Below are 15,008 nucleotides of genomic sequence, written 5' to 3' on the forward strand. Positions count from 1 at the left end.
TGTGAGGGTCATGATACTACCCCCAACACAGAGTCAAGATGTGAAGTGAGCGTCATAGTACAGGAACAGTGCATGAGGCAGTCAAGGCTGATCTTCAGAAACAGCCGGGGCTGCAACCCAGAAGCGACGCTGGAAGGCCTCCAGCGAACACGTCATCAGCTATTGTTTCTTCTTGCTTCTCACTGGTGCCCACCTTTCTGCAGCTTCCCCCTACTAAGCACTGCCCAGAGCCCTGCTGTTGCCATAGAAACCCAAACACTGACAGGTGGCCTCCGGAGCCTCTGGGGATCTTTACAGTTGTCTAAGTTAGGGCTGTTGACAGGGCTTGATCCCGGTGCCCCTTGTGACCCCGAAGCTCACTGCCTTGCCTGCCCACAACCTGTTGCAGCCCAGCTGCTTTCCCCGCTTCGCGCTCACAGCCTTCTTCTCTCTCTTTTCTTCTCTGCAGGCCAAACTGCTCGTTCCTTTTATTCCTGTCTTGTTCAGTTGAGGAACCTGGACTCGAGCCTTTTCTGAGCTCATCTTATTGTACTGAATAAATCCTCCTGGTGACATTTCCTGCCCCCAGGGCTGGCTGTGCGTGGGAGTGTGATTTTCTTCTCTGTCTGCTTGTGTAAACTTCTGCAAACCCCTGTGGACCACAGCTGCAAACCCGATCCTCAGCTATTGTTCACAGATGTGCTGCATGGAAGCCCCGGTAAATACAGGCTCAGAGTCAGCCAGGCATCCAGAACACAGCCTCTTTCCCTGGGAGCCTTGGAGGATGCTCTGCAGATCTCTCAATACAGTGAACACCATCAACAGTACTCCGTTAAGACTGTGAACCTCGGCCTGGAGAGATGGCTCAATGGTGCTTGCTGCTCTTCCGGAGGACCAGAGTTCAGTTCCCAGCAATGCAAGTCTGGTGGCTTCCAGTCTCCTGTAACTCCAGCTCCATGGGATCTGATGCCTTCTTACGGGCGCTGAGGGTACCTACACACACACATGTTCACACTCGCACGTGTGTGTGCACACACACACACATACAAACACACATAAGAATGAATATTTTTTAAAGGACTATAGAACCCAAGAAATAATTATACTTAGAATTGTCTCTGCTGCTTAAGTCAAAGATATGTATTTTTTTGGTTTCTAGACAAAGTTCTTAGAAGAATCATAGATGAAAGCTCATGCATAAATCACATGTTCCCTCACTAACAAAAGTACAAATTTGATAATTTTTAAAAATCAGTTTTCAGTGACCCAGATGGCAGAGAAAATGCTGCTGAGATTTTTCTGATCTGCCACAGGATTTTATAATTCAACAAGAACGGTGCTGCCAATCTTGGCTTATTTTAGCAACCTGGCAGTGAGGGGTTTTGAAGGAAAGCTGGAACGGGAGAAGCACTGCCCCCTCTTGACCCCAAGTCGGGGGACACAGCGGCACACTTCTAGGATGCTCCCAGTTCAGTGAATGATTCATGTCTTCACAAGCCAGACCTCATTCCGACGTCCATAGGGCTTCATGGGAGGGTCATACCCGGTACAGTAGTAGACGTCACCCTGGTAGGTGGCTGGCGTGCCCTCCAGGGCGGTACGTAGCTGGGTGGCGTGAGCAATGTAGTCTGCTTCCTTGGCATAACCACCGAATTGCCTGAAGATAGAAGAGCAAGGGCCGGTAAGAAAGGACACGATCTTGCAGGGAAGGCAAGTCTTTTAGAATGAAGATATGGCCGTGGTTAGGATAAGCATGCCGGAGAGGTGAGACTAGGGAGAGGTGAGACTAGGGGGTTCTGATTCACCTCATCTGTAACCATGCAAACATTGTTATTCTTCTCCTCAAGAAAGGAGTGTTGTATGCAACATTGCAACTAAAAACGTAACCTGGGGAATGAAATGCAGCTAAATATGAGCCCGCCTTACAGGAGGCTGATTGTCCCAGGGCCTTTCACCCTTTTCTCTGGCTCCCTCTGCTGCCTCAGTGGCTATTCTTCTTAGCCTGTCACCAGCAGCGAGGGACCTCTAGGAGAGCCGTGGTGGAGCTGTCATGGTGGGGTAGCAACTGTGTGTCTTCTGAAGCAGGGCAGCTGTCATGACTGAGCGCGTCCTAACAGGGACACACGGTGGCTACATTAGATCAGAGCTGACCAAGGCTGGGGCCCAAGGATATCTTGGGAGGGACCCCATGCAAGCTTCACATGCTTCCCCAACGAAGACACCTCTTCTAATCACTCCCTTCTTTGCAAAGCTATAAAAGCTTCCTTTTCTAGGAAGTAAAGAGACTCCTCACAGCTTGGGTTACTTGTCTTGGTGGCAGAAATGGGGACTAGTGAAGTCGTCCCTTTCCAGGTCAGTCTCTGTCTTGTGTCATTGCCTCTACACCAAAAGTCATCCTGGAGCCAGCTCTAAATATACCACTCTACATCTGGGCTACACTCACCTCTTTATTAGAGTCAAATACACCCGCATTGCTAATGGGCTTTGTGACTCAAAATCTGACTTCGCACCAGGCTGAGATGAGGCCAAGTAATACATTATTTTTGGTGGATTTCTTTGAATCATGCTTGGCTCTTTTATGAGTGGTTAGTCACGCTCGGCAAACATTCAGCCTGTTGATTACAGGGTCACCCAGGACTTCATCTGTGAGGGATTGCTCATCCTAATGTCCAAACCACAGCCAGGGAACATTGGCGATGAAGCCGGTCTCAATGGGACGCAGCTGGGGTCTTCCTGAAAACTGATGGAAGGGTAGAAGGCAGAGGAAGCCGGCCGAGCTCTGCTTCACTGAGCCTCTCCGAGGAAAAACTTGGATTAGCAGAGGATAAGATTCAAGGGCTTTCCTAGCAATAAAGGCCCGCTGGACACTGGAGCTTTGTGATGTCTCTGTTTGAGAATCACCTGTGTGGAATAAAGAGGGTCTAGCAATGGGAACATGCGTGGAAGGCTTCCCACAGCCTCTCTTTATACCTTGATATGAAAGTGTCCCGTGAAAACGGGGACTTCATGTTCTCTCAACTACCGATTTTGGGTGGGCTGGCAAGATGGCCCAGAGGTTAAGAGAACCTGTCGACCTTGCAGAGGACCTGAGCTTAGTTCCCAGCACCACATAGCAGCTCACAGCTGCCTATAACTCCAGCTCCAGGAGATCCAATGCCCTCTTCTGGCCTCTTAAGACACAAAACCACACACAGACAAACACAGACCTACTTAATTAACTGTAAAATAAAATCTTTAAAAACAAAAACACAACACCAAAGGACTGGTTTGGGAAAGTCCAGAAGTGTTGTTCTTAAAGGCGCCTTTCACTAGCAGGAGGCAAAATGGCTATGCACATGCTCCAGTCCTGTCTGCCACTTTCCGGCGCCCGGTCAAGGTCTGATTCTTCAGTACCATGAATGTTTGAGTCCTCTGTTCAGTAAGGATGATGACAGCACCAATCTTGAGAGGCTACTGGGGAAATGAAGGGAGAAAAGACTGCAGACTGCCCAGTGGAGTGCCAGGAGGTACCACTGCTACCGTTATCCCCTGCTGTCTATGAGGTGCTTATTCTAGGTCCCTGCAAAGACACTAAAATCTCAGCTACTCCAGTCACTTATGCAAAAGGCACGGTGTCTGGATATGCTCCATGTGATCCTCTCACACACTTTTACTTTTTTTAGGTGTGTGTGCGTGCGCATGTGTGTGAGTGTGTGTACGTGTATGATGTGTGAGGGAGGATGTACGGATGCTGTAACACAGGTGGAGAGAAGAGAACGACTTTAGGGAGTCAGTTTTCTCTTTCCATGGTGGGTCTCAGGGATCGAACTCAGATCTTCAGACTTACAGGGTGAACACGTTCATCCTCTGAGTGCTGGCCCCTCTCATGCTTTTCAGATAACTTTTGGATTACAGTCCATACCTCATGCACTGGAAATGCTCTGTAAATAGCTGTTAAAATGTATTTTTTTAAAGAGAATAATGATGAGGAAGAAAAGTTTGTGGGGCCAGTGAATGGCTCATTTGGTAAAAATACTTGCAACCAAGCCTGATGACCAGTAGATTCCCAGGATCCACATGATCAGAGAGAGAACCGACTCCTTCCAAGTCATTCTCTGACATCCATATGCTGCTCACCACGGCATGCACTCATACACACACACACACACACACACACACACACACACACACACACACCACACACACCACCACCACCACCACCACCAATGCCACGACCACAACAAACAACAACTGTCCCAATGTGCTTTTTAAAATGTTTGTGTATGTTTGGTACAGGTGCAAATTTCAAGTATTTTGCCACACAGGTCTGTGTTGGGGCAAGCAGATAGATGAATATTCACCTGGCAGTTATTTCTGATTTTTTTGTTATGTTTATTTATTTACTATTTATTTATTTAAGGTGTGTGTGTGTGTGTGTGTGTGTGTGTGTGTGTGTGTGTTACATGTGTGCATGGCATGGTGCCACGGTGTGTGGGGGACTGAGAACTACTTGTGTGGGTTACTTCTTTCTTTTCACCATGTGGACACTGGGGGTTAAACTCAGGTCATCATCCTTGTGGGCCAACACCTTTGCCAGTGAAGCCACCTCAACAGCCCTCACCTACCGCTTCCTGAGTGTCTGACACCGTGTGACAGCTAACTCTGGTCAGCTTGACTGGATTTGGAATCATCCAGGGGACACACCTCAGGGTGGGCCTGTAAGAATGTTTCCAGAGATCTTTAACTGAGGAGGGGATGAGCATGGGCAGTGCGACCTCACAGACTGAATAAAAAGAAAAAAGAAAAGAGAAATCGAGCTGAGCATCCATGGCGTCCATTGCTCTCGTCTTGATGACGGCATGCACTGTGACCAGCTGCCTCCCACGCCTGCCTCCAGCTTTCTCTGTGGTGACGGGCTGTGTTCCCTCTCAAACTGAGCCAATGAAGACCTTCCTCCCTTGAGTTGCTTTTTGTCCAGTGTTCTGCCATAGCAACAAGGAAGCTAATACACACCGTGAAAATCATAGACACGGCAAAGAACTGGGGTCAGAGATGCTCACGGGGAGAGCGAAGGATCTGGAGCAGAAGCACAGGCGTCTCCACTCAGGAAGTGCTGGCTACAGTCAGAGCAAGGAGTGATTCCAGGTACCGGAAGAGTTGCTCCCAGGGGCCCTGCGACCTCTGTGGTGACTATAGGACCTGTCAAAGGACTCTTGGGAGTAGGACACCCAATAGAGAGCGATAAAAGGAATGTCATCACTCAGGAATTTACTAAGTCCACTCCTGAAAAACCCCAGCTTCTTTAACATTTATTTCTGGGCAAAACATGATGCTTGTAATAAAAATAAAATTTCCCTCTTGCTTCCCCTAGGAACGACTAGAAAACAACCAATGCTGGGAAGGTCATAGAAACACAGGCATGTGCTCTCTTCTTGGCTCGTTTTATCAACTCACGATGGCCCCAGTCACAGAAAGACACAAAGAAGCCAGGCAGCCAGGTTCTCCCAGGACCACAGCCCCTCAGCAGAGGCCCAGCACTGGCTGACTCAGCCGTCATCACCAGCAAGCACCTCCTTCCTGCCGGCCTCAGCTTCCCCTCTGCACACAGGATGACAACCCAGTGTCCACAACTCTCCACATTCATAAGCATGCTTGAGTATGCACTGAGGAATTCTCGTAAAGTGCTTTGAGCTCCCAAAAGGAAATAAAGTGCTTAAATTGTTTTTGTAAGCCTGTCAATAAGTTTCTAACTCCTTGTCTTCAAAGAAGCTGTCCTCTAGGGCACTGTATTTTTATCTCACCCAATGTCAGAACAGAGACTGTGGTTACCATGGAAGCAAAAGACACACACACACACACACACACACACACACACACACACACACACACACATTTCCAGAAACAAGAGGCTAACTAAAAAGACCAGGGCAGTTAGGAGGTGGCTAAGAGGCAAGCTTTTGGTCGGTCAAGGAGGTCAATACACACCATGCCGTCTTTCAGGCAGTCTATGGTGCTAACATGCACTGAGGAAGGAAAAACATGGCATGACTCAGACTGAGCATCTAATGTCATCTAAAACCTTAACAAGATGTCAACACCAGTCTGCAGAGAGATGGCTGTTGTCCTACTTTTTTTTTCTACCTCTGTTACTGTGACAAAACACTGACCAAGAGCAACTGGGGGAGAAAAGGGTTTATTTGGCTTACACTTCCACATCACAGTCTGTCACTGAGGGAAGTCAGGACGGGAATCTGGAGGCAGGAGCGAAAACAGAGGCCATAGAGGAACCCTGCTTACTGGCCTGCTTGCCATGCATGGCTTACTCAGCCTGCTTTCTTTCTTCCTTCCTTCCTTTCTTCCTTCCTTTCTTTCTTTCTTTCTTTCTTTCTTCCTTCCTTCCTTCCTTCCTTCCTTCCTTCCTTCCTTCCTTCCTTCCTTCCTTTCTTTCTTCCTTCCTTTCTTTCTTTTTTGGTTTTTCAAGACAGGGTTTCTCTGTGTAGTTTTGGTGCCTGTCCTGGAACTCACTCTATAGACCACGCTGGCCTCGACCTCACAGAGATCCGCCTGCCTCTGCCTCCTGAGTGCTGGGATTAAAGGCATGTGCCACCACTGTCTGGCTCAGCCTGCTTTCTTATAGTACCAAGGACCATCAGTCCAGGGCTGGCACCTCCCACAGTGGATTGTGCTCTCCCATATCAATCATTAATCAAGAAAATACCAAAGACCTATCTACAGCCCAATCTAATGGAGGTACTTTCTCAATCGAGGTTCCCTCTTCCCGAGTGTGCTGGCTAGTTTCATGTCAACTCGACACAAGCAAGGGCCATTGGAGAAGAGCAAGCCTGTAGGGCCTTTTCTTAATTGGTGATTGATGGGGGAGGGCCCAGTCCATTGTGGATGGGACCACCCCTGGGCTAGTGGTTCTGGGTTCTATAAGAAAGCAGGCTGAACAAACCATGAAGAGCAAGCCAATGAGCAGTACTTCTCCATGGCCTCTGCATCAGCTCCTGCCTCCAGGTTCCTGCCCTGCTGGAGTTCCTGTCTGACTTCCTTCGGTGATGGACTACCATGTAGAAGTGTAGTCAAATAAACCCTTCCCTCCCCAACTTGGTTTCAGCCACGGTGTTTCATTACAGCAATAGTAACACTAACTAAGACACCAGGTGACTCGAGATTGTGCCAAGTTGACCAAAACTGACCAGGGTAGCTCTGTATGCAGCGGCTGTGTGCCAAGCACAAAGAGTAGCAGGAGAGTAACTGCCTATCTCAACTCCACAGGGAAGAGGGCATTTCATTCAGGCAGACCAAACAAGCACTGACTGTGTGGAACATCCTTGAGCACAAAGTCCAGGCCAGAGCATGAAAGCCAAAGAGGGTAGAGAACTTCAGCTCTGTGGCATCCTGGCCACCAGCTGTAACTGTTAGGCCAGACAGAGATTATTTGGGCAGATGGAAATACAACATAACTGGTGTAGAGGCATTTACACATATGATCCTATCTCATCCTTACAACAAGCGAGGCATTCTTGCATCTGTCTTACAGACGTGGAAACCGGAAGTCATATGCCATCAATTCTGCGGTCATGGCTGCGGAGTGACCTGCGGCTGTAACATGGGTCACCTGACAACAAACTCCTGGTTTCCACCTCCTTCTGTCTTCTTTATTGTTTGCAGAGCTGGGGGCAAACCAAGGGCCATGCATATGCTGGGTAAGCCCTCTGTCACTGGGCCACACCCCTTGCCCTTCCAACGTCTATTCTTTCCTTTTCTTCTTTTTGGATCTAGTAGACACTATATCCAAATCCACTCTAGCCCAGGGTGGCCTGGTAAACTTACTATGGTGGACCTCCTGCCTCTGCCCCCTAAGTGTTGAGTGACTAGCATGAGCCACCACCCCTGGCTCGAACTCTTTATTCCACAAACTTGTCACTAAGATGGGGACAGTCTCACTAAAGTCACCACTGTCTTCTGCTGTCAGTCTTTTCTGAGAATCCAGTGGCGAGGGCTGAGCTTTCACCTTGGTGGACGAAGGGAGGACAGTAGTCTGGAAGGTCACCTCAGGTCTCAGTGTGAGGACAATTCTATTCCTAAAAGTATTCGGATAGAACTTGTGGGACGGCACAGCTGGTAAAGGTGCTTGCTGCCAGCCCAGCAGCCTGAGTTCAATCCCCAGAACTCACATGGTGGAAAGAGAACCATGTCCTGAAGGCTGAATTCTGACCCCCACATTCACACCTCTACTCTACATATATGTGTGTGTGTGTGTGTGTGTGTGTGTGTGTGTACATATGCATATATATATATATATATAAAACCAGTTATGGTGGTGTGTACTTTTATCCCAGCAGATCTCTTGTGAAGTCCAGGTCAGCTTGGTCTACATAGCTTGCCAGGGTTTGAACTTAAAAAAAGTATTCGGGTAGTGTGACCCTTTTTCCTAAGGCATTTAATTTATCTAAAAAGCCCTGCTAATTAATGTATAATCTCTCTGCAAACACCTCTTTACAAGGCTGTAGAAGAAGAACGTAGTCATCAGACATCCCCCCTGCATTATTTGAAACAGTACTTCTGGGTTAGAAATCGTCCTGTTGTTTTGTCACACCAGTCCTGCTTCCAGCTGAATCAGTGACCCGAGATCCGAGTTCTGCAAATGCACATTTGATTTGTGGCGACACCGTGTGGCCAATGTGGGAATAATCTCACAATAAGTCAGAATTATGTTTGGTTATAAAACACTCATCCCTGGAGCAAGGCTAAATAAATGCAGAATTTGGTACTTTTACATTTTGTTTTGGTTTATTTGAGGCAAGATTTCACTATGTTCCCTGGACTAGCCTCAAACTTGTAATCCTTCTAGTCCAGACCCCCAAGTGATGGGGTTACAGATATGTGCCACCTTCATGTGTTTGGAGTTCATAAAATTCCACAGACCTGGCTCAACTCTTCCTCCCTCCCTCCCTCCCTCCCTTCCTCCCTCCCTCCCTCCCTTCCTCCCTCCATCCCTCCTTCCCTCCCTCCCTCCTGTGGATTCATGTTATGTGTGTGTTGTGTAGAGGTGTGTTAATGTATGTATATGCTGGTGTGCATGCATACATGTGTGAAGGCCAGCGGATAACTGGTGTCCTCCTTATTACTCTCCACTTTAATGTTTGAGATGTCTCTCCCTAAACCTAGAGCTCACCGATTTTCCTAGAGTGGCTGGCCAAGAAGCACCGGAGATCTTCCTGTCTCTGCCTCCCCAGCACTGGAATTAGAAATGTGTATTGCTGCACCTGGCTTTTTCTTTGTCACCTCAGTGCTGGGGATCCAAACTCAGGTCCTCTGGTTTCCATGGCAAACAATATTATCAACTGACCCATCTCTCCAGCCCCTTAATCGACCCTTTAATATTTATTTATTTGCACATGTGCGTTGTGTATGTGTGTGCATGCTTGCACAGGCCATGATGCACATGTGGAGGTCAGAGGATAACCTTGGGGAGCTGATTCTCTCCTTCACTTTGTCAAGGCAGGGTCAGGGGTCTTTTGTTTTTGCTGTTTCACTGTATAGTCCAGGATAGCTGGGCTATGAGCTTCCAGATGGTTCTCCTGTCCCCACTGCCCATGGCATCTCAGGGGTGATGAGGGTGCCGATGCATGACACGGCATCTGTGTTTTCATGTGGGTTAGCAGGCTTGTGTGGACTGTTCACATCCACAGGGCCATCTCCCTGGTCCTAATTTACCCTTTACCTAAACGCCCTTTTCCATCATAAGAAACCAGATTCCTGGGCTGGAGAGATGGCTCAGTGGTTAAGAGCACTGACTGCTCTTCCAAAGGACCCATGTTCAATTCCCAGCACCCACATGGCAGCTCACAACTGTCTGTAATTCCAGTTCCAGGGGACCTGACACACACAGCAAAATACCAATGCACATAAAAATAATAAAAAATTAAAACAAAAGAAACCAGGTTCCTTAGAGGATGGTTAACTCTAGCCTGACAGCAGAAATAGCAAGATGTGCTTGAAAGCAAGGAAGACGCCGAAGCTGCTGAGGTGTCAAAGGATTAGGAGACCAACATGAACCAAAATGGTTCCTACTGGCCCCAAGTGAGACAGTTTGAACATCAGTGAGAATAAAATCCTCGGAGCCTGATGTGGTGGTACACACCTGTAATCCCGGGACTCAGAGGGTGAAGGCATTGAGAATCAGAAGTTCAAGGTCATCCCTGGCTTCATAGTGAGTCCAAGGCCAGTGTGGGATCCTGAGACCCTGTCTCACAAAGGGAGGGAAGGGCTGGGGAAATGGCTCAGTAGTAAAAGTGCTTGCATGAGATCCTGAGATTGAGTCTGCAGTCCCCACAATAAAAGCCAGACACATAGCAAGAACACCCGTAATATCAGCGCTCTACGGGAGTGACAGGAAGTGGGGACAGGAGACTCCCAGGAAGCTTGCAGGCCAGCTGGCCTGGTGTGTGTAGTAGGAAAGAACAGACAGTCTGTCTCAGACAAAGCGAACACCAAGGATCAACACCCAAAGCTGTCCTGACCTTCACACTCTCTCCACGGCATACCCATACTTGCGTTTACACCCACAACGAATAAATAGATTTAAAATGAAACACAACAAAGAACAAGTGTGAAGTAGGGCAATGCATCCAGCATGTTTAAGTCATATGTTTCAGTTGATAGTAAAATCAAAAGCAAACCAACAGAGACAGAGAGGAAGATCACTCACTGCCTTTGGAAGACATCAGGGAAAGAAATGGTCACTCTAGAGCCTAGCAGAGGAGGAGAAGGTCGCAGCCATGCACTTGCTCTTTCTATATGACTCCACCTTGTAAAAGCAAACAGACACGAGGGGAGACTTTGGTGAGGTATGCCAGCTGATAAACAAAGATGCAAACAGGGAACATTATCTGGTAAGCTCCAATGGGACAGGCACATAAACAGCAGCGTCCAAGGTTAGCGGACACTGGAGCCCAATAGGACTCAGTACCTAGACACACGGGAACCCACCAGGACTCAGTACCTAGACACATGGGAGTCCCACCAGGACTCAGTACCTAGAGACACAGGAGCCCCAGCAGGACTCAGCACCTAGACAGGAGCCCCCCAGAACTCAGTACCTAGAGACACGGGAGCCCCTAACAGGGCTAAGCACCTAGGAAATACTTTTGCTCCAAACTCGAAAGCCTCAATCTGAATGCATCTCTAGGACCAAATACCAGCCTACAGGCAACACGGGGCAAAGGGACATGTTAAAATGCCGCATAGATGCAAGCAGCAAGATGGAGACTTTTGGGAAACAACAGGGCAGGGATCCACCAACCACAAGAGCAACTGAATACGTTCTGCAGGTAAAAGTGCTTGCCATATGAACCTAATGACCCGAGTTTGATCCCCCAAACTAGCAACAGAAGGAGAGGACTGACTACCAAAAGTTGTTCTCTGACCTCCAACACATGTGTGGAACAAGCATGCCCACAGTCATGAACACATATCACACACAGAATAGAAAAAAATCACAAAGCATGCACGGGTTTAAATAAACCTTAAAAATGAACTATAAAATGATGGGTCAGTCAGTCATGGTCATGTATGCCTGAAATCCCACAACTCAAGGCCAGCTTGGAATACATTATGAGACCCTGCCAAAATAAATAAGTAATTAAATAAACAAATAAATATCTAGATAAATAACTAGTTTATATTATTAGAATTTAACAGATTACTATTAACATTGAGAAGTAGTATGGTATTATGATTGTATTTTTAAAAAATATTCAGTAGTCCCATTAAAATATTTATGGATAAATCATATAACGGATGAAATCATATAATGCCTGGAATGACTCAAAAAACTAGTTTAGGGTGTTTTCCCTGTCATCGTATGACAGGAAACTGTCCCTGAGTTGACCATCCATGGTGAGTGGGGGGTGCAAATGATTTCACTATCTTCTGCTCTCCTCCATGGTGAGCGGGGGTGCAAACATCCACTATATTTTGCTCTCCTCCATGGTGAGCGGTGGGACAAATGTCCACTATCATCTGCTCTCTATCTTTCATAGGTGGCTGGGGTGCTGCTCAGTAGTAGAGCGTGCTTAGCATGAGAATTTCCACAAAATATTTAGGGACAAAAGCAATTATACTGGGGTGGTTTGGGTGCACACTGTCCCCCAGAGGCTCAGATATTTCAACACTTGGTCCCCAATTAGTGGTGCTGTTTGGGGACATTATGAAACTTTGCCAGAGGAAGGATGTCACTGGATGTAGATAGAGTCTAGGAGTTTATAGTCTTGCCACATCCTCTTTCCTCTCTCTGTTTTGTGTTTTCTGTTGAGGTTGCCGTCTCTCAGCTTCTAACTCCCGCCTCCTGCTGCCATGCACCACCCACCATTTATGGACTCCCCTCTGGAACAAAATAAACTCTTTCCTCCACAAGCCACTTCTGGTCATGGGATTTATCCCAACAACAGAAAAATAACTAACACAGTACCAACTCATTATTGAGTCTGGATGAACAAATGGTTAGCGATTAGCCGCATCTGCACCTGTGGCTGCCACTGCTGAAGATGCTCATCCTCCTCTGTTCGTGGTCGGGTACCTGTCACACTGGGATTTTAACAAATTCGGAGTCACCAATCGCTTAGAAGAGACTCGGCTTCTGCGGGAGGACTGGACCAAAGGATAAAGGACATGCGCTGGGGCTGGGGTAAGGGGTGAACTGATTCAAGTGTGTCCGTCTTCAGATAATGACTAGATAAGGAATAATAGGTCACAGCATTTCGTAACTTACAAACAGGTAGCCTTTCGCAGTAACCCCAGGATGTTGGTTATGTCAGCAGTGCTTAACTGATGGGGGAGCTAAGCCTTAAAGAGGCTTAGTAACTTCTAAAGCATATCTTGTTGTTCTGCAGCAGAACTGAGAATCATACCACATAATGTCAGCTTATACTGTGCACCAGGCCACCTCTCAAACTGCGGGAAGGAGGGAAGTGAGACCAGTAGACATCCAGGGCATGAGATTTAAGGAGGCTCTTACTCTCGGGGCTCACCCTGCACTTGGGTGACCACAGGAGTCAGTGCTTCCTTAAATTTGAATCCCTTAGTCCTGACTCCTCTTAGAGTTCTCAGAAGCCTCTGCACAGAGGCTGGGAGTCTGAATGAGAGGATTGGGGCAGAAAGAAACAGGACTTGAGGGTTCCCTTGGCAGCAGCATGGCTGCATTACACCTCTGTCCTCTGGGGGGCACTCTGTTCACCCGGCCAAAGAATGCCCACAGCAGGCAGGCTCACACTCTAGCCTTCTAAGGAATGAGTCTAAGCTAGCTCTGGGGAAGGAAGTCCCACCCTCAGAGGAGGAACTGGAGCAGGGAAGCCTATTGGCCAACTTTGTATGAGTTGGGGGGCTTGTAGTGGACAGAAACTGCAGCACAAGATCATTTGTTAGTTAATTTTCACGAAAATTGAGCAGAACCCACCCCCCAACCTATGACTAGTCCTGAAGAAGATCCTGGTCTTTTGAACCGGGTTAGATGTCCGTTACACAGTGGGATTTAGACAAACAGGGTCACAAGTTATCTAAGAGACTTGACTTGCAGGGCAGGCTAGGGACCATGCATCAGGCTCGGGATGTGAACAGCTCGGGGGCAGAGTACAAGCTTAGCACGTATGCGGTTCTGGGTTCAATTCCCGGCTTCAAGAAAACAAAACGAAGTAAAACAGAAGCAGGCAACAGTTTGCCGCCACTGCTTTCTATAGTGAAGAAATGTAACTGCAAAGGAATCCTTGAGACAGAACCAGAAGGACAAGAGAGTGGATGTGTCCTTTGCTTAACGGACTACAGACTAGGAACAAGCGGGTGGGGGTCGGAGTGGGGGCTGTTCAGCTCTGACAAACACTCCCTTGCTGTGGGATGTTCTGTATGGCAAATGTGTTGCTAATTAGTCAATAAATAAAACACTGATTGGCCATTGGCTAGGCAGGAAGTGTAGGCGGGACAAGGAGGAGAATAAAGCTGGGAAGTGGAAGGCTGAGTGAGAGAGACACTGCCAGCCACCACCATGACAAGCCGCATGTGAAGATCCTGGCAAGCCACGACCCATGTGGCAAGGTATAGATTTATGGAAATGAATTAATTTAAGCTGTAAGAACAGTTAGCAAGAAGCCTGCCACGGCCATACAGTTTGTAACCAATATAAGTCTCTGTGCTTACTTGGTTGGGTCTGAGCGGTTGTGGGACTGGCAGGTGAGAGAGATTTGTCCTGACTGTGGGCCAGGCAGGAAAACTCTAGCTACACTCCCTCCCCTTCCACATTCAAAGGAAGTGTGGGGTGTAAATCATGTCCCCCAGTTGTTATATTGCCATATATCCGTGTCCCCCAGTTGTTATATTGCCATATATCCGTGAGCCCAAACTACGATTGACTTATATATCCCATGATTTTTCTAAGACCCTGCAATGGATAATTCATCTTAGGCTTAGGTTGAGGGCGACTCTTTCTACCTATTAATACTGCAACAGGCCCAGGCATTTATCCAGATGAACTGCAAATGCATGTGCTCTATGACCTGAAAAAGTTAAAGTGGCCTACTGTCACGATTCAGCATTTCTTCTTTGAAATTAACTAAGCAACAGTGAACAGCCAATATAAACGTTCACTGAGAAGATCCAAGGAGTGGCTGGACGTCAAGCGCTATCAGAGGATGCTAAGACCCATCTCCTTACTTGGAATAGACAGTGATGCCCTCCCGCTCCTCGATCTTCACGCTCTCGTCACTGGGAACCGGTGGGCTGCTTTGAAACTGGTTTGGGATCCGGAACCAGACTTTCAGTTTCTTCTGTAGGGAGCCATCTTCATTGGGAAACACGGCAAAGGAAATGGGCACTGTCATGCCCATGCCAATTCCTGAAGACATCAGAACACAGAGGGAAGCAGGCGTTAGACCGAGCCTCTGAGGGCCATGAATCTAATTTCTCTTCCAAGGCATTTTTTTTTTTTTTTTTGAAATGAGCAACAAACATTTCAGGCACTAAAAATATCTAATTAGATCTGTGCAAATAACTCT

General features: G+C 47.5%; 1 protein-coding gene across 1 annotated transcript in view; it reads right to left on the bottom strand.

Annotated features, from left to right (window-relative positions):
- Positions 1-1,101: 1,101 nt before the first annotated feature.
- Positions 1,102-15,008, bottom strand: part of Hebp1 (heme binding protein 1) — a 28,265-nt gene continuing 14,358 nt past the window's right edge. The window contains exons 3-4 of the mRNA XM_059256970.1: positions 14,668-14,848; positions 1,102-1,636 (exon numbers count right to left, since the gene is read on the bottom strand). Of these exons, the coding sequence (XP_059112953.1) occupies positions 1,462-1,636; positions 14,668-14,848 (356 nt within the window). The 3' untranslated portion in view covers positions 1,102-1,461. The remainder of the gene's footprint in view (positions 1,637-14,667; positions 14,849-15,008) is intronic.

This window comes from Peromyscus eremicus, chromosome 3 (assembly GCF_949786415.1).
Source record: "Peromyscus eremicus chromosome 3, PerEre_H2_v1, whole genome shotgun sequence".
Taxonomy (NCBI): Eukaryota; Metazoa; Chordata; class Mammalia; order Rodentia; family Cricetidae; genus Peromyscus; species Peromyscus eremicus.